At 38.5% G+C, this 19,450-nt stretch overlaps 1 protein-coding gene across 1 annotated transcript in view; it reads left to right on the forward strand.

Moving 5' to 3' along the window:
- The first annotated feature begins 4,384 nt into the window (after positions 1-4,384).
- LOC135469203 (mediator of RNA polymerase II transcription subunit 14-like) overlaps positions 4,385-19,450 on the forward strand; it is a 36,666-nt gene continuing 21,600 nt past the window's right edge. The window contains exons 1-21 of the mRNA XM_064747758.1: positions 4,385-4,427; positions 5,549-5,700; positions 6,001-6,027; positions 7,101-7,206; positions 7,472-7,566; positions 7,998-8,076; positions 8,992-9,121; positions 9,316-9,356; positions 9,831-9,918; positions 10,347-10,375; positions 11,234-11,312; positions 12,352-12,395; positions 12,803-12,891; positions 13,974-14,017; positions 14,966-15,078; positions 16,291-16,359; positions 16,654-16,693; positions 17,015-17,140; positions 17,403-17,481; positions 18,362-18,521; positions 19,040-19,232. Coding sequence (XP_064603828.1) covers positions 5,570-5,700; positions 6,001-6,027; positions 7,101-7,206; positions 7,472-7,566; positions 7,998-8,076; positions 8,992-9,121; positions 9,316-9,356; positions 9,831-9,918; positions 10,347-10,375; positions 11,234-11,312; positions 12,352-12,395; positions 12,803-12,891; positions 13,974-14,017; positions 14,966-15,078; positions 16,291-16,359; positions 16,654-16,693; positions 17,015-17,140; positions 17,403-17,481; positions 18,362-18,521; positions 19,040-19,232 — 1,762 coding nt within the window. The 5' untranslated portion in view covers positions 4,385-4,427; positions 5,549-5,569. The remainder of the gene's footprint in view (positions 4,428-5,548; positions 5,701-6,000; positions 6,028-7,100; positions 7,207-7,471; positions 7,567-7,997; positions 8,077-8,991; positions 9,122-9,315; positions 9,357-9,830; positions 9,919-10,346; positions 10,376-11,233; positions 11,313-12,351; positions 12,396-12,802; positions 12,892-13,973; positions 14,018-14,965; positions 15,079-16,290; positions 16,360-16,653; positions 16,694-17,014; positions 17,141-17,402; positions 17,482-18,361; positions 18,522-19,039; positions 19,233-19,450) is intronic.

Here is a 19,450-nt window from a genome sequence, read left to right on the forward strand (position 1 = left end):
GAGACTGTGGTTGTTAAATTGGCAAAACACAATACTTTAAAAGCAAAACAAAAATGAGAAACCGCTGTACCTGAAATTAGCCTGTACGTTATCTTTAGTGCGACTGGCAGAATGACAAAAAGCCTGTATAAAACGTCATAGTGACGACGCGTTGAGATATTGAAAACCGGTACATATGTGTGTCGAATATTCTTGCGTGCGACCTTAAACAGAAATCATACAAATAAATATGTGTAAGTCGTGAACTGACAGTGGGCAATTTGTTAAAGTGCTTGTCTTTCAATGCAAAAGGTTCAATACCATGCTTGGAATGAGGCTATTAATCATTATTGTATGTTAAACGTGATGACAACACAGCATTTTGAGTAATTCTAGACCAGTGGCGTATAATAAATTGCAGTTATCATCACTGCATTTTTTTTACGTTATTCTCCTTAGGCCATGATGCTCAAGGGCGTGCAGTTTGCTACTACATGTATTTATGCATTTACATGAACAGTTAGAATAAAACTCTAACTGAGGTAAACTGACAAGAGGCTGTATTTCACCAATAACGTGTGACCATTTGCCAACTTTCACAGTGTCTTCGCTGCTCTGGTTTACCTCTATATCCTGTACGTCCTAATTACATTCCAAAGATTGCCTTGATTCCCTACAACGCTCTCGTGGGGCCTAAGCGTGTGGTAATAAGCCGTTGATGGGGATGTCTCATGTAGTTAGACCTGAAATTCACGGGAGACCACTTGCTTTTCAACAGAAAGAAAACCACACTTTTCCTTCCACGAAAGTGGCCATAATATAACTTGCCAAAGGTCGGTGGTTTACTTGTCAAAGGTTGGTGGTTTACTTGCCAAAAGTCGATGGTTTACTTGTCAAAGGTTGGTGGTTTACTTGCCAAAAGTCGATGGTTTACTTGCCGAAGGTTGGTGGTTTACTTGCCAAAGGTGGTGGTTTACTTGCAAAGGTGGTGGTTTACTTGCCAAAGGTCGGTGGTTTATCATCGCCATTGCGTAAATGAAAAGTCTAGAATATAATTAAACAATTAAACGTCCGTCGCCTGATTGAGTGATGACGGATTCGGCTTTCGTCCATGTATGACAGATTAATCCGTTTGCGATTACTGGTTAATTGGTTTCCAGGGACCAACAATCAGTCATCACTCAGGTAACCGATTTAAGAGAAGGTTTTGTTTAGTGAGATTGGTCTGGTATCTGGCCCCCGTAAACTTGAGTGAGTGAGTGAGTGCTTGGGGTTTAACGTCGTACTCAACAATTTTTTCGCCATATGACGACGAAGGAATCATTAGGGTGCATGTACGTGTAATGTGCCTCCTTGTTTCAGGACGGATTTCCACCGCCCTTTAATTTAGTGCTGCTTCACTGGGACGACTTATCGAAGGCAAGTAAGGCCGCCCCTCCCGAGCCATTATACTGATACGGGTCAACCAGTCGTTGCACTATCCCCTTCATGCTGAACGCCAAGCGAGGAAGTTACAACTTCCTCTTTTAAAGTCTTAAGTGTGACTCGATCAAGGATTGATCCTGGACCTACCGGCCGTAAACTTGAACCCCCTCACATAAGAGATACGTTACTGAGTACGACGTAAAATAAAATTCATACAAATAATCCCAGAAGGTACTTTACAAAAACAAATCTGTTACATTTAAGAGAAAGTATGTTGTCTGAATGATGTTAGAATTTATTCTGTTATCGCAGCAGATTGTTCTGTTTAATACATCAAGATTGTATTTGACTAACAGAATATTATGTTGAATATGACAAAATCTTATGTTAATAACAGAATACATCCTAGTATCATTTAGATAACATGTAGACTTCCTGTTCAAATTAATAGATTATTTAAGATTAAGTGTACTGCAAGAATGCAAACCTCCTTCAGAGCTATAAATATACAAACTTCACGATATATACAGACGAAATGACAATGTGTGCTGCGCTGGTATAGTACATACACCTCGCAACCGTAAAGAATCCTTTAAAGAATTCTTGAATCCGAATACAGACCCAGATCATCATCAAATTCTCATGGTTTGGTGATTATGTCAAAGCCAGTCGTGTACCAAATTTCAACCAGAACTGTCCATAACTTTTTTTTATTTCGTAAAGTTGATAACTGACAGGCAAACAGAGAGACAGAAGATGGGGTGGGCATAAAAAATGGGTCGTACTTTGATGCTGCATTGCCCCATTATCCTTTGTTCAAACCTTTTTAAACTTTAGACATTCAAATGGCATGATTTTGCTAATATACTAACGTATTTTCAAGGTCATAGCTTGATTAGTCTGTACACAGAGTCAAAATGAAAACATAGCCTCAAAAATGCATGTTCCGGTCACCCACATTGTATCACCTGTCAGGTCTCATGAGTAGAGCGCCCACTGCACCTGTGCCACACGTGTCAATCAAGTGTCGTCTGGAAAAATTGTCTGGCTGTAGTGTTGGAGAAACCCTTCTACCAGACAGGCACAAGTTTTGCTGAATCAAGATGGTTTTCTCTGCGACGGACGAGAAATTGATCAACTTTTCAAGAAAAAACAAGGTAGAACATCATTTTGAAAGGTCCGGAACATGCTTTTTTGACTATTTTGATTTTGGCCCCTTGACCAGAAATTTGGTCTGTATACTTAGGACATAATGGCTTTTGACTGTGTAAAATTTTTAGAAGCTGACATAAGAGAGTTTTGGAGATATTAAGTGTCAAAGTACGGCCCATTTTTTATGCCCACCCGATACAGCTTGAAGATGCATGGCGATCGTGACAAATTCTAAGTCTTCCTCACCAGAAACTTTATCTTCGGAGGTAAAATAATTTCCATTCATTTATTGATTTAATATATGGCGGGGGAGGTTATGAAGACATAATTTTGTTTTATACAGAAATGCTCAACAAATAGTTATTGACCTACTAAGGTTTTGAAAATCTCTTGAAGGCCATTCCTTCCGGTCTAAAGAAAAGAATGAACGTACTCTCAAAAAATAATCTGTCCGATCAACTTAACAGAAAGTCTGTTGTCTGCGTGATGTATTCTGTTATAGCAGAACAAATAATCTGTTTAATTTTTGTTAAATCTAAGAAAAATATTCTATGAATTTATCATAGACATTGCATTTGACTGAGAGTATATATTATGTTATAATGACAGGATACATTCTAACATCACTTAGACAACAGACTTCCTGTAAAATTAACTTAATTTTTGCGTGTTCCAGGTCTTCTATTAGTAGCCTAACATGATTGCTAGGCTACTTGGCAGACTGTCAACAGCATTCAGTCCATCTAAATTATTAGATCATGAAGACTTACCTGTTTCTTTGAATAGAGAAGTGAGAAGTGCTGCATGGGTAGATCAAATTATTTTGACCTGATATAGGATTGTTATGGACAAACTTATCCCATCTTCCACTGGGTAAATATGCCTACATGTGAAGCAGTGATAGGCCTAATATGTTTATGACAGATCAATCCCAAGGTAGCACAATTCCAAGGCCAGCCTTATAACTGTCTAAATCCTACTCCGTCGCTATGCCTTAACCTGGCGGTAGGCGAGATCACACTAAAGAGCTTCGTGCGCTCAATCAAACTTATGCTCTGAATGTTTTACCATGTGTTGTTGGGTCGATGGCCTACCTTGTTAAAAAGTGACCCGAAGATAAACACCAAAAATCCGGCTCGCCGTTTTCCTCCACCGCCATGTTTGACGTTGGACGAAAGAATAATGAATATTCTATATTACCTCCATGCCTACATCTACTTTAGAAAAACGTCGAATTCTACTTTATCACACACCCACCTTTCCGAACCAAAGAGTTAATACATTGTATTGTTCGCACACTATGTCTAGAATTCACTAGGCTAAGTAATAAATTGCGTGCGCACTTAGGCTTTGCCTATTTCATATTCGAATCTGCACTATACCTATACCGGTAGCTGTTTCAACTGCGGATTGAAGTCAGGTAATCTAATTTATCAGCCACGTGTAGAACGTTAGTGGTATACTCGGTCACTAGGGTTTCCTGCTCGGTCCATAAAACTGAACAATTCTACAGCACTGTTGAAAAAAACAAATAAATCAGTCAATCAATGTTTGGGAAATAATTATGTTATCCTCATTTTATTACATATTATTAATATTATAATGGTAATGGCATAATATTTTAGATTTTAAAAAATGAAACTGTTAATAAAGTCTGCAGTTATGGAGCCACGCGCATATTGTTAAAACGGAGTTGGTTTTTTTTTTTTTTTTTTTTTTTCACTTCTCCAATCGTTGACAGTTCTGCCCGACTGAGTCATCCTAAGTGAAACTTACCTCCCTTTGCGGAATGTCCATGACGGCACATAGATGGCGTTACAGTGCAAAATGGCAGTTTCAGCAACGATGTCTACACTGCTTGGTCTTTAAAGGTTATCTTGTTTTTTGTGTTTATCACATGTTTGCTATCTGTTGTCTGTTCCATTTTACTTGTCGATGTCTGTAAAATCTCTTATAACAGATGCTTTGATTTTACGGGTTTTGGAATTATCATTAGACTAAATGTCATCTGATCTTGCTCTTGTTGTGTTGTTGTTGTTGTTTGCTCGCCGGCTTGCCTATTCTTCCATCAGCATGGATAAATAATAACCAACTCAGTCGTAGTTCTTCGTAAGCTTAAAGGTAATCTGATACGAAGTAATTTTGAAGCAGAAAAAGTTGGTGATAATAGCATTTATTTGGTTATTTGAAACTTGTAAAAAATTACAATGCCACCAGTGCCGTTTTATATAGCTCAAATGATAAAAAAATCAGCATGAAATTTCTGCAGTTGATAATACTAGGTTGATCCTTTTGTAAATCAGTTAGCTCCTTCCCAGATGCACATTGTGAAAAGGTCGTTCTTGAGTTAATTGACGTCACTCTACCGCGTGACAACATCCTCAACTTCAAAATTACCGAAATTTTTACTGAAACAGTGAAACTGGTAGAAAAGCCATAAACAATTTACCAGGGTCCTGTTCCTCAACAGGGTAACGATAACTTCATTGACATAAAATCACAAAGACTATGTCTTATGCGGGTTTCTTGCTCATCAGACTTCTGCACGGTCACCCTTGCTTTTATAGTGTAATTTAGTGGAATATCGTAACGGTTCACAGCCGAGGCATACATAAGAGTTGAGCAAATCTATTGTGTTTTCATCCAACGAAATCAACATTCTACTTTCATTTTAAAGACTCGCACTCGCCAGCTTTATAGGCTGCTTTAAGTTCCGAACATGTGTAATGGTTTTTAATGGTGTAAAGATGATTGTATCATTCAAATAGTTTTGTGGAACAGGAGGTAATATACATATATTGATTTATTTATTTATTGGATTGATGTTACTCAAGAATATTTCATTTATATGATGGCAGCCAACATTACGATAGGAGGAAATCATGCAGAGCCCAGAGTAAACCCACAGCCGTCTATGTGTTGCTGGTAGACCGTCCTATGTAAGATGTATATATAGGTGGATGGGTAATATGTAATGTTTTTCTTAAAACAGTGAACAAGCCAGGTCCCAAAGATGCCCCCTATTGACAGCCAAATGCCCATTCCAGTGGGCCCTCAGGGTGGTGGAGGTACCATGTCTCTGGCCACTCTGATTGACTTCATCATACAGAGGACATACCATGAACTGACCATTCTGTCAGAATTGTGAGTTTTCCAGTTTACCTCATTTTCATAGTCTAGAAAGATTCAGCATTGAGAATATGTGTCGCGCTATTTGATTTATATCGTATCAGTTCAGATGTGAAAATAAATGGAAGATGAGATAAATTTCATGCTGCATGCTGTAATATAACAGTTGATCAATGGTAATGCACTAAGGCTTTAGAGAATTTTGTTTCCACTGAACATTTAAGGAGCACTTAAGGATAGAGGCTGTTCTGAGGATCTCATTGATGGAAAAATTAGGTCATGTTCTAACTGTTCTTTCCCCCTTTTATCTTCCAGGCTTCCTAGAAAGACTGATATGGAGAGGTTAGTATTCTTTCAAGGTTTTTTTTTCCTTCTTCCTTTTTCAAAAAAAAGTGTGTATCATAACATTCTTACATAGCTTTATAATTTTGGAAAAAAGCTTTAAATTGTTTTTTACCTCATAAACGATAATTAAGACCAAGTTTTATTCTAGACTTTTTCAAATAAATATATGCAGAAACTTGTTTCTCTCCAACTTGATTTTGTCAGAGTCACTTGTCTCAAAGCTATTTGAGAATTCCCCACCCCTAGCCATCTTGGGTAAACCATTGTACAGGAAATACAGTATTAAAACCCACCGTTACAAAATGGTAGTAATTGTTAGAAATAGTTACATGTACACCAGCACCTTTGAGCTCAGGACATGTAGGATGGTAATCCGGCACTAGAGAATTACAGTCTTGAGATTGGTCAGTACCAGCCCCAATGACTCAGCTGGTAGAGTGTCCACTTTGTGGACTGTAGATCCAGGGTCAATCCTTGGACAGGTCACACCTAAAACCTTAAAAGAGGAAGTTCTAGCTTCCACGCTTTGCATTCAGCACCAAGGGGATAGTGCAATGTCTGGTTGACCTGTATTAGTATAATGGCTTGGGGAGGCCAGCTTACTTGCCTACAGTACTTTGTCTCAATGGAGCATCACTAGATATAAGAGAGGTGGAAATCTGTCCTGCATCAAGGAGACACATTACATGTACAGGTGTTTTAAGGACTCCTTCGCCGTCATATCACTGAAAAACTTGTTAAGTACCATGTTAAACTTTAAGCACTTACTCACTCACTCTTTGCGTTGATCACTCTCCACATCCCAGCTCAAGAGGATGTCTGGACTGCTCTTACATTCTCATCTCTGGAATTCCTTATTGCTTGTTATGATCATGTTCTTAAGTAGACATGGATGTGTTGAAAAGTAGACATGGGAAAATACTTAAAAATGATGTCAATGAGGGTGTGCATATTTAAAAAAATGTCAGTTAATGAAAAAAGTGAAAATTATGGAAATACTTGCCGCCACTTTGCGTTGACCCTTGATGGCAATAAGCAGTCAATGTAATGATTTCAATTTTCTGCTGTAGAAAAATTGAAATAGTTCAGTTTGCCAGCCGAACACGTCAGCTCTTTATCCGATTGCTTGCCCTGGTGAAGTGGGCGAACAGTGCCAGCAAGGTGGACAAGTGCTCTGTAAGTTGTCTTTTGATAATTGATGCTTTCAGTTGATTTTATGATTTCAGTTTTCTGTTCAAATTATCAATTGTGCAACTGCTGTGATCAAATAGTGTTGTGGTTTTCAGGTAAATTTTATAGGAATTCTCACAATCCCTGTGAAGCCTAACATGTATGATGGAAATAAAATTATATGCCTCTATATTTCTGTATCATTACAGTTTTTTGAGTTGAATGATGTACAGTTGTAGTATATTTTTCTTATTAATTTCTATATTTTCAGGAGATATGTTTCTTGTTGGAGAAGCAGTCCATGTTGTTTGTGGAAACAGCAGATATGTTAGCTAGGATGGCCAGAGAAACACTTATAACTGCAAGGTACTTGTAGGGAATGGCTGCTCTGTATTGTTAGCCTAGTTTGATAAATGGCTTTTTAAAATCTCCAATTAAATGCATGCACTTGTTTTGTTGCAGATTATTATATACATTTATAAATGTATACTAGTTGTTCGATTGAAGTTATATTAATTACTCACTTGTTGGAAACAAGTCAGGATAATGGACTTGGGCAAACAAGCTAATAACCCACAGGAAACCATCAAACCTCACCAGGTATCTGACCAACCACTTGACAAACAACTGCAGCTGGCCCAGGAACCTAGTATCGACCTGTGACCTGGTTGGTTAAGGACAAGAATCCTGAATTAGTGCTCTCCAGGCTACTTAGTTAGCAATGACCCATTACTTTTATTATATACTACATTATTTTTTCTAATATACTACATTAACATAAGATAACTCTCTTACAGGCTACCAAACTTCTCACTGCCCTGTGCTGTGGACGTTCTCACAACGGGTACTTACCCACGACTTCCCTCATGTATCAGGGTAAGTTATGCCCCTTTATATGTGATAGGTCGAATGCTGACATCTTACAAGCACCATACAATTAGTTATTGAATGCTTGTCTGTTACTTTGTAGTGCTACAGTAATTTCAGATCTCCTAAGATTTTCTTGTTATTCAGTAGTGTTTAATTCATGGCATGGAATAATAGCAAAATATCATATTTGAAATACTTGTTTACTCTGATCAGACATTAGATTTTCATCAAATAGAAGAAAGTGTCTTTTCATAGCTACAGTTTGTGTGATGTTCTTGCTCATGATTTCTAGTTGTGCTTTCGGAACAAAATATACATACATAGTTCTCAACTCGTTCTCGGTTTTTGTTTCGGTCTCTCTCTTTCTGTATTCTGATGTAAAGAAAGTAGTTCATCCAGGATATGTTGCCCTCTATGTTCTCACTCCTGCATTTCACTTTTTTGTTTCTTCATTTGAACAAAGTTTCATTGTTTCATGTTTTCCGTGCTATTTTGCATCCGTTTTATAACAGGCAAGGGGGGCCTCTGTGGCTCATTTGGTTAGCGCACTAACGCAGTGTAATGACCCAGGAGCCTCTCACCAATGCAGTCACTGTGAGTTCAAGTCCAGCTCATGCTGGCTTCCTCTCCGTCCCTATAGGGAAGGTCTTGCAGCAACCTGCGGATGGTCATGGGTTTCAACCAGGCTCTGTCCGTTTTCCTCCCACCACAATGCTGGCTGCTGTCACATAAGTGAAGCATTCTTGAGTACACTGTAAAACACCAATCAAATAAAATATATAAATATAGACAGTAGTTTTTTTTTTATGTTTGTGCCAGTGTATCCCATTATTTTCATTAAAGCAAAACACTGACTTGTGCTAAAAATGTTTTCATCCGTATTACTTATTATCATTTATTTTTTCTCACCATTCTCATCAGGAGAAGATTGTTCCGCCTGACCCTATAACCATTGTGGAAAAGAGAAACACTTTACACAGGTTGAATCAAGTAATCCAGTATCGACTAGTCTCAACTGACCTGCCACGACAAATGAGAAGACTTAGAATAGGTGAGTCTTAAGAGAATGTGACATCATATGTAATTTATCATTGTGGTTGTAGTGTGGGAATGAAGCACGTGCTTTTCATAGAATTGCTACAAGAGAGTCATTTGAAAATTGAGGTGCATGGACAAAATATCTTATATTGTCACTCACTATAAACGGTACATTGAGAAATCATCAAATGTATTTTATAATTTCAGAGAATGGCAGAGTTAAGTTTCTGGTGGAATATGAATTTGAGGTAAGCTCGTCATATTTCTCTTCTGTATTGGCTTGACCTTCTTGTTCCAACTGTGACACTTTCATTCCAGTTTATGTGTGACATTAGAAAAATGGTAATACCATTGAAGTGAAACCTTATGATTCCCTAGATTGCTGTTTTAGTGTGAATGTCACAGAACTTTAGGAATATAATTCTCGTAACTACCTGGACCTCTAAATGTGGGGAGGTCTCACAGCAACCTGCTGGGTTTCCCCCCGGCCCTGCACGGTGTCCTGCCACCATAATGCTGTCCGCCATTGTATAAGTGAAATATTCTTGAGTACAGCATAGAACACCAATGAAATAAATAAATAAATGTTGCCCCCCAAAAATGCTGATATAGGAATGAATCCTCAGTCTTCTGTTAGCATTGAAATCACAAGTATTATAAGTAGCCAAGAAGATACATGATTAAGTGTGAGTGATTGTGAGGATGTTGTTGTTGTGCCTCAGGTGACCTTGACCCTGATGGGAGATAGTACCACCATACCCTGGAGGCTATTGGATATTGATATACTAGTCGAAGACCACGAAACGGGAAGTAAGTTGAGCTTGTACTTAGTCATCATCACATCAAACTTGGCTTCTGTCTTCAAGAAACACTTTTTCACTTCATTGCATAGTACTGTATAATTTATCTGTCTAGTTTTCACTTTTATTTTTTTTTAAATGGTAATGGAACACGACAGCCTTTATTAAGGGGAATGAAACTTCGAAAGTTCATGATGTCTAAAACATTAAGTTACATTTAGTTAAATCAAAACATGCCATCTCTGATATTTTGATGTAGGAATTGCGCTCATCAAAGAAACAACCTTTAAATAGTGATTTTACCTGTCTTGTTGCTTTTGATGAGAATTTTACCCTGTTGCTTGTTGAGAATTTCTACTTGTGAAAGATTCTAACAAAAAACAAAATAACTTACAGAGGAACATTTCAACATTGTCATTTTTTGAATATTTTTTACAGGTGGAAAAAGCTTGGTGCATTCATTACAGGTAAGGAAAAATTAGTTTATGTTTTAAATAGAGGATTATCATGAGTCACTTTCTTGAACAAACACTGTTAAAATTTTAAATTCAGAATCAATTTGATATGCCAGTGATGTTCAACATCGTATGGCCCTTTATGCTTTTTAAAGTCATCCCATTCATTATGGTCGTTCAAATGTTACTGATTGTGGACCGACTTTAATCTGCAGTATTAACTTCTGATATGAAGGAGCCAGGGTCTAATAGTCACAGGCACTTCACTTTCATTCACTAGAATACATAACGTGTGAGTTCACACCCTGCCTTGAATAGGGAATTTGCAGATCTCCAAGCTCACTGCTTTTTAGGCCTTGGCGGCATTAAGCAAGAGATGATCCTCATTGAAAATCACTTGTCTTCCACCAGTATATCTATGCTGCATGTGAGAAAGTTTGTCATAAACTTTGCCAGGAGTCAGTGGTTTATGCCAGGCACCCTTGTTTCCTACACCCACAAAACTGAACACCGTCACATAATTCAGAAAACAGTTCTTGAATTTGGCATTAAGCCACAGCCAAATATTTATTTATTTGATTGGTGTTTTACGCCGTACTCAAGAATATTTCACTTATACGACGGCGGCCAGCATTATGGTGGGAGGAAACCGGGCAGAGCGGGGGGAAACCCACGACCATCCGCAGGTTGCTGGCAGACCTTCCCACTTACGCCGGAGAGGAAGCCAGCATGAGCTGGACTTAAACTCACTGCGACCGCATTGGTGAGGGACTCCTGGGTCATTACGCTGCGCTAGCGCGCTAACCCACAGCCAAATATATATTATATAATAATATAATATTATAAATACATTTGATCATTTCCTTCCAGGTCAACTACATTCACCAGCTGATACAGACCCGTCTACTGGACAATGACAAACCTTTACATGACTTGTACAGAGTGCTACGTATCCTTTCTTTACACAGTGATTCGCGCTCAGAGCGTTTTGGGATGTTGTCAACTTGGGATAATTAGATTCTCAATAAGCAAATGAGAACGATATTCAGTGTTCGCAATGAAGGTCAGCTAGGTCATTTTCGATGGGAGGCCTGTTGGCCAGTTGAATGTACATGTGGTGGTGATGGTTAATGCATTACTACTAGGCTACCTAGAAAGAAACCTGAAGTGATTTCAAATAATTGTAATTGCTAGGACCTGTGGTAAAACCTGAAAATGCAATGCCTATCCCAAATCAGGGTAATAGAGTAAAGGAGTTTTGAGATCGCACTCTTTTGTACAGAGCCGTAAAAGGGACATGGCGGGGTTTTTTTTTGAACTGGGCGTTTTTTTTATTTTTTCCACTTTTGCAATTAAAGTTTTTCTTTTTTAAGCACCCCCCCCCCCCCCCAAAAAGAAAAATTCGCAGAAAAATAGATCAGGTTAGAGTTTTTCTAGTTTTTTTTTTTAGGCAGGGGAAGAAAAAAAGAAACACTCCCAAAAAAAGAAACAGATCTTGGCCCTAAAGATAATCAGCCAAACAGATCACAACTTTTTTTGTGGTTTGGTGTAAATCGCGATAAATGCAGCCAGATGATTGGCTGGTTAACTTGGAGTTAACTTGAAATGATAGCGTCACATACTAGGGCTCGAAATCTTTTTCTTGGAGTTTTCCTCTTGTTTTTTGATCTGCTAGAAAAAGAAAAACTCCAACCTGATCTTTTTTTCTGGGAGTTTTCTTTTTTGAAAGAGGGGAGGTGGGAGGCAGGGTACTCGCTTAAAAAAAAAGGAAAGAAAAACTCCCACTGCAAAAGTGGGGGAAAAAATGCACAGTTAAAAAAAAAGAAAGAAAACCGCTTTGTCCCTTTTATGGCTTCGTACTATTGTCCTGAAGGTTTGCATCACCATAATGCTCCGAGACTAACCCTTACATGATAATTTTTGGGGGTTTATCTTGATTTTTGTGCATGTGTGAAGGATATATTTTGTTTGCCTTAACTCTGTCCCAGATTGTTTTTGCCAATCCTTGCAGTTAGAAGTGCTACATTCTCAGGTGAGGATTTTTACTTCCGAAAGTATTTCTGAGTAAAAAATTTTTGAAGGTTTTGGCATAAATTTTATTTCAAGTATCTGGTTACAGTGCCGCTTTTTGTCAGAGGTGTGACTCGAATACCTGGCAAAAGGCAGTGCTTCATTCTGGACCCTCTGGTTTCATCCACCAGTTCAACCTTATTGCAGCTATGGCATTCGGCACCAATGTAATAAATGAGTTAACATTTCCAATAAATTGGAAACTTTTAAATTATTTATTTATTTTTTTTATTTTTTTTTTTGTGCATACAGATGTATTTAAGTAAAGCTGCAATAATTATTAAACATGAGTAAATGATGGAGATCATGTATTACATCGGTTAAATGCTGTCAGATAATGTTGGAAAGATGAACATTTCATGTTAACAGACTCTGCGGTTGATCCGGGAGAGGCTAGGGGACAGTGTACGAGTTGAAGACTACACTGTGGGGAAATGTCTGGTGATGTCATACTGGAGGTAATGTTAAGTAGATTCTGATTACAAACATTCTTGAGTGTTGCATTTAACAATAATAAAGTAACTAAATACGGTTCTGTAGGTCATATGGGAAAGTTGTTGGGTTGGTGTTTCCTCCACCCGTAAATACTAACCCTATATTACAAATGAAAAATTCTTGGGTATTGTGTTCAACAAGAACGAAGTAAGTAAATATAGCTATCAGTATGTGTGTGAGTAATGTTTTGAAAAAGGTGTTAATTATGCTTCAGAGAAACTATGAAGAAATCTAATTGACTTGGTAAGGCCATCCTGAGAAATGTTTGGTCAGGTGTTGAGAAATTTGATAATACATGTAGAAAAGTTGTTGCGGTATGGTACCAGTTTTCTCTGATACGACCAGTAAAACACTGCATTTCACGAAGGAGATCTTTTTGCAGACTCTGAGGAAGTCCAGGAAAATCCTGAGTTTGTACCATTAGTGGCTATGTTGAGTTACCCTGTTTTACCCCTGCTGAAGATTCTGCAAAGGGAGGGAAGGAAAACAGCTGGCTTTTATGTCTGTAACATAATTGCCCGAGTCTCTGATCAGGCTATTCTGGGTCCAGTTGTTCAAAACTGTATTAGCAGTTCAGCCCTGTATTAACTTTAGTCCGGACTTTAGTTGGTTTTGTACTAGAACAAGGTATTAAGACTTAAGCTTGGCTTAACTCTTAATACACTTTTGAACAACTGGCCACAGATGTCTTTGCCTAGAATACATGCAGTGTATTTTATTAAGTTTGGGAACCTGCGGATGGTCGTGAGTTTCCTCCCACCATTATGCTGGCTGTTGTCATATAACTGAAATATTTTAGAGCACGGCCTAAAACACCAGTGGAATAAATAAATAAAGTGTAGGTGTTCAATCAAATCAAGTTTACATGAGTAGGCTTGTCACATGCAGCAGATCCCTGAGAGCTCTGCATAGTTTCCTTCTCTAAAAAACAATATTGCTGTCATAGTTGTGTTGTTGTCTTAAATTTAGCGTAGCAACAACTTGCTAATTAATCGAAACAGGATTATTATGTTGTAAAGTATTTAACAACAAATTTTCATTGCAGAGAACAGCAGAAGAAAGAAGCCAAGTCTGCTGAGGGTCCAACAGGTAAGTGGACATACACGTGTGTGTAATGATAATGTGACATTACAGACTCATTGAGCTAGGCACATAACAGTTGACCTTCAGCAATAGCTTTAGACCCTGTGTAATTACATCTGACCCCTAGCATTAAGATTTGGCCCCCAGCAATAAAAGCTGATCCCCAGCAACAAGAATTCACCTCCCACCTCTAACAGTCGACCCCACCGATAAAAACCTCCTACCCAGGTATAATGACAGTTTACCCAGCTGTAACCGGTGTCCCCTCCCACCCACCCCCCACCCCTCCATAACAGTTGACTCCTCCCCTCTTTCCCAAGCAATAAGAGTAATAGTAGTTGAGCCTTGTTTCTGTTGTAAACACTTCGTTTCCATTCCAGTTTTCAAGCTGAGCATCCATGATTTACCTTATGTAGATTTGTTTCTGTGACTGCTGTTGTAAACACTTCATTTCCATTCCAGTTTTCAAGCAGAGCTTCCATGATTTGCCTTATGTAGATTTGTTTCTGTGACTGCTGTTGTAAACACTTCGTTTCCATTCCAGTTTTCAAGCAGAGCTTCCATGATTTGCCTTATGTAGATTTGTTTCTGTGACTGCTGTTGTAAACACTTCGTTTCCATTCCAGTTTTCAAGCAGAGCTTCCATGATTTGCCTTATGTAGATTTGTTTCTGTGACTGCTGTTGTAAACACTTCGTTTCCATTCCAGTTTTCAAGCAGAGCTTCCATGATTTGCCTTATGTAGATTTGTTTCTGTGACTGCTGTTTTAAACACTTCGTTTCCATTCCAGTTTTCAAGCTGAGCATCCGTGATTTACCTTCTGTAGATTTGTTTCTGTGACTGCTGTTTTAAACACTTCGTTTCCATTCCAGTTTTCAAACTGAGCATCCGTGATTTACCTTCTGTAGATTTGTTTCTGTGACTGCTGTTTTAAACACTTTGTTTCCATTCCAGTTTTCAAACTGAGCATCCATGTGTCAGAACAGGATCAAGGTAAACCTCTACAGATCAGTCACGTACCCGCCATCTCACCCGAGGAGAGTAAGAAAGTGGGACTCGCCATCAGGGTATGTACCAAGTTATCGTGACGAGATAATCCCTTGTAAATAAAATGTTAATTTCCATGCATGCCACTAAATGCTCCACATCCCCGTGTCCCTGTTATGACCGAGTGATACAGCATTCATTTTGTGAGGAAGCGGTCCAGGAGTTGAACTCACACCAAACTCATGATAATCCGCAATCATGATATTTCCTTGACTCAGCACCCAGCATAAGGTGGATAGGCCGTTTTGTGTGAGCACACGGTGTAGGATATCAAGTATGGTGTATTTTGAATAGCATTTCATCAAAGGAGAAGAAAATTTCAATATCAATCAAATACCATTGAAAAGAATATGCATTTCCTTGCAGGTGCATGCCATAAAAAAATTCTTTTGATAAATTATAAATAAAGTCTGTGCCAAATGGGCGACTCCATTTTGCCCAAGAACTAGTCCTGAAGTCTTCTGTGTTAGGAGGAGAATTGCTGTGGGAAACCGCTGAAGTGCAGTTCATACATTTCCGGTAGAACTCTTCTTTCTAGAAGGTAGCAAACAGGACAGTTCATTTTCTGCTTGGGGAAAAACCGGGAAACCGTAATGTTGGACGTAGGTTCCGAGTTTACATGAACAAGCTGGCAGTTTTAACAACTCTCATTGGCTGAGAGGCAACACACCCCCAGCATAAGTTACAGGGTGATAAATATGGAGGATGCGATGGACTCAGCGATTTATGCCAGGTTAGCTGTTTTCAGGCGTTACGCGTATAGCAAGGAAAAATAGTAAAATTATGCAGCAGGCACCACCAGATAGAAAAAAAATGTGCTCTTTTCAGCCTATAGTGTCATAGCTAAGTTTTCTTCTTGAAGGAAGCAGTATAAATGCGTTAGCTTCAGGACAGGCCACAAGGAGACACTACACCTTACAAGATTAAATAATGGCAAGCGCAACCATAAACCATTGGCAAACTGGGCAACTCCATATTATCGTACGGTGAAAATAATACATGTTTTCAGCAGAGCATAGGGTGACCTGCTTGTTGATAATAAATATGAATATAATAATTTCTTGAATTATGATTTAAGTTGGTGTGTTTTGTTGCATATTTTCACTGGATGTGGGCTGGAGGAGAGCTACATGTATGTTATCCATCTTTTCCATAGTGCTAACCATTACATATAAATGTGAAATTTTAATGTGAAATTTCATTAAACTCTTTGTTTTCCTTCTTCCTTCCAGAGTGATCATTTATCGATAGAGAAACTGTTAGTACAAACTGTTGAGATAAGAACGCTGGCTAAATTGAAGGTTGGTATATTAACAAGCGTATAATTTTATGAAAACTTGTGGACTTCATGTAACTTTGTGTCAAGTAGATGTTGTGACCGTTAATTTGACCATGACCGTATAATGTTTCATAAATTTGATCCCTGCCATGGAAGTGATGAATGCGGTATGTCTTACAATATCCACTTAATATGTGTAAAATACTTTGGTATTAGACTTGTACCCCAAGTAAAGTGAGAACTTGATATTTGTTGTGAATTGACTGTATAATGCTGAATTTGTCATTTAAATTTATTGTTTTCTCACATTTTTCAGGATTTGTCAAAAGAGCTACAGAAATACATAGATGGGAATTGTAAGTTGTATTTTTGTTTGTTTTTACTGCCAAGTGCATTTGAATGCATTGCATGGTATTTTTCTTTTGGCTTTCCTTCGATGGTGGAAATATGTTTGCCTTATTTTCTTATAAGTAGGGCAAACAAATGAATGAAGGAATGATTGTGGCTTAGCGCCACATCGGCAATATTTCAGCCATATCGTGGCGAGGCAAACGAATGAAAACAGCTATATATATATATATATATATATATATGTATATATTTGTTTTCATTCTTTTTGGTGGGGACGGGGGGATACAAAGAAAACACACAATGTGTCCTTCCTCTCTGTTTTATAGGTGAAATCCGAGACATGCCTCCTTCACTACAGATCCCAGTTATCTCCCCTTGTCTGAGCTGTGAGGTGCTCCGTGTGGCTGTGGACATTCAGAGAGGCACACTGTTGGCATCTGTGTCATCAACAGGTAACCACCTTAATAAGCTCTATTGTTTAGTCTATTACTGGAACTTCGGTTTCTGAAAAAAAAAAAAAAAAAACAGCAGAAGGGGTTTGTAGGCCAGGCACTGTTTGACACATTGTCAGCAAGCTGTGACTTGATGGGGCCTTGTACATTGGGTACTGCGCTCTCAAAAACTTGAGAACTGTTACATCATGACAGGGTTTGTAGATGTATGCCATTTCAAAGCATCATATTTAAAACTTTTTTCTCTTCTTCACTTGAACAGACCACAGTGTCATCCAGGAAATAGAAGATGTGCTAAATGGTGATAGACGAAATTTGGATAAACTTCTCATCACACTTAGGTAAATGGTTATATATATATATATATGTTCGTAGTGACTGCACTAATTTCCGAGGTAAGTGAGTTGAGATAATACTGCTTTTGAAACTAGCTTTTTCTTGCAGCCTCAGCATTTGCCTTAATGAATTTACCTTACCATGTTTTTCTCAAATGGAGTAGGGTGTCTTCTTTCTAAAAAAACAAAAAAACACCTGTTAATCTTCTATCAACATACCTTTTTAACCTTCAGAGTACCTTCAATCCTAAAACGGAAAACGTTTTAACCTTGATACAGAATACCTTTTAACTGGCCAAAGTTGGTAGAGCGTCTGCTTCGGCAGCGGTAGATCCAGGTTCAATCCTGGGTCGAGTCACGCCTAAGACTTTAAAAGAGGAAGTTCTAACTTCCTCGCTTGGCATTGTCCATGAAGGGCAACGACTGGTTGACCCTCATCAGTATAATGGCTCAGGTAGGGTAGCTTACTTGCGTTCAGTAAGTCGTCTCACTGAAGCAGCACTAGATAAAAGAGCAGTGGAAATCCGTCCTGGAACAAGGAGGCACATTACATACACCTTAAGGATTCCTTCGTCGTCATATTTTGTTGAGTACGACGTTAAACCCCAAGCACTCACTCAGAATACCATTTCACTGTCAAGCATAATATATTTTGACCATCTGTCAGCAAGCTGCGGATGGTCGTGGGTTTCCCCCGGGCTCTGCCCGGTTTCCACCCACCATAATGCTGGCCGCCGTCGTAGAAGTGAAATATTCTTGAGTACGGTGTAAAACACCAATCAAATAAATAAATAAATCTTTTTACCACAGTTTTAATAAATTCATACAATATGTTTATGGGTATATGTTTTATAGAAGGTCTTCCCATTTGTTTATCTTTTCTCAGACTTCATTTGGCCCTGCTTCGGTGTGAAAAGTCAGTCCAGCATATACCAGCTGTGTGTCTCAAGAAACTACCATTGATTAATCTGTCAGGTCACCCCTTAGAGAACCTCAGTAAACACATCATCTATGTCAGACTGCCCAAACACCTCAACTATTACCTGGTAAGTTAAGCTACAGTGGAGTGGGTATAGAAGGTGTTGGTCAGTATAATTGATGATGAAACTCCTAAACTGTACAGTGTGTGAGCCTTTTTTAGCATGTTAATGGTCAGCTGTGTTTTGGGTTTTTTTAATATGTATGCCACATAAGTATTGATTGTTTTGTGGGCAGAATGAATCTTTTTCAATGTGAGAGGAGACCATGACAGTAAAAGTAAAACTTGATAATCAACTAATTTGTGGAAAATGTTGACTTGAAGACATATTTACATGATCAGAAAGCTTTGAAAAATAGGAAATCATAAATCATCAAGATTGCACAAAGTGAAAAAGTGTATTTTTAGTTTTATTTTTCTTTAATTTTTGCATTTTTGCATTTTTTTTAGTACTGGCTGTAAAACACGAAATGTAATAATGTAGAGCTGTCTTGTCAAATTTTTTTTCAAAGTTTCGAAATTATAAATGAAGATCAGAGCAACATGCCACTGGCATTCAACTCTTTCTTCTGTCTTTTCCAACAGGTCGTAGAATTGGAGGAGTGTGTGTCGCGGACAGTGGACTACAAGTACTACCTGCTGGGGGTGACACCGACCGCTTACAGCCAGGAGGATGACGTGACAGATGACACAGGCAATAAGGCTTTCCTGAGGGCAGGTCAGCTCATGCCCATCAATCCTTTCTCAACCACACACGGCCCTCATACTAAACTCTATGGTAAGTTATGACTGGCTGTCCTGTAAACGTAGCTACATTCAGCACTGTGTGTTCTGTCCTGGACACAGTTTAACAGTGCAATGACGACAACAATTTTGGTTAATGGAATACAACTGGGGCCAGAGTTATGGCGGGAGCAAGTATATATTACAAAGTGTATTGCAGCAAGACCATTATGATTCCATCTTCATGCGGTACTGTTTCATTCATCTGACTGA

This window comes from Liolophura sinensis, chromosome 1 (assembly GCF_032854445.1).
Source record: "Liolophura sinensis isolate JHLJ2023 chromosome 1, CUHK_Ljap_v2, whole genome shotgun sequence".
Classification (NCBI taxonomy): domain Eukaryota; kingdom Metazoa; phylum Mollusca; class Polyplacophora; order Chitonida; family Chitonidae; genus Liolophura; species Liolophura sinensis.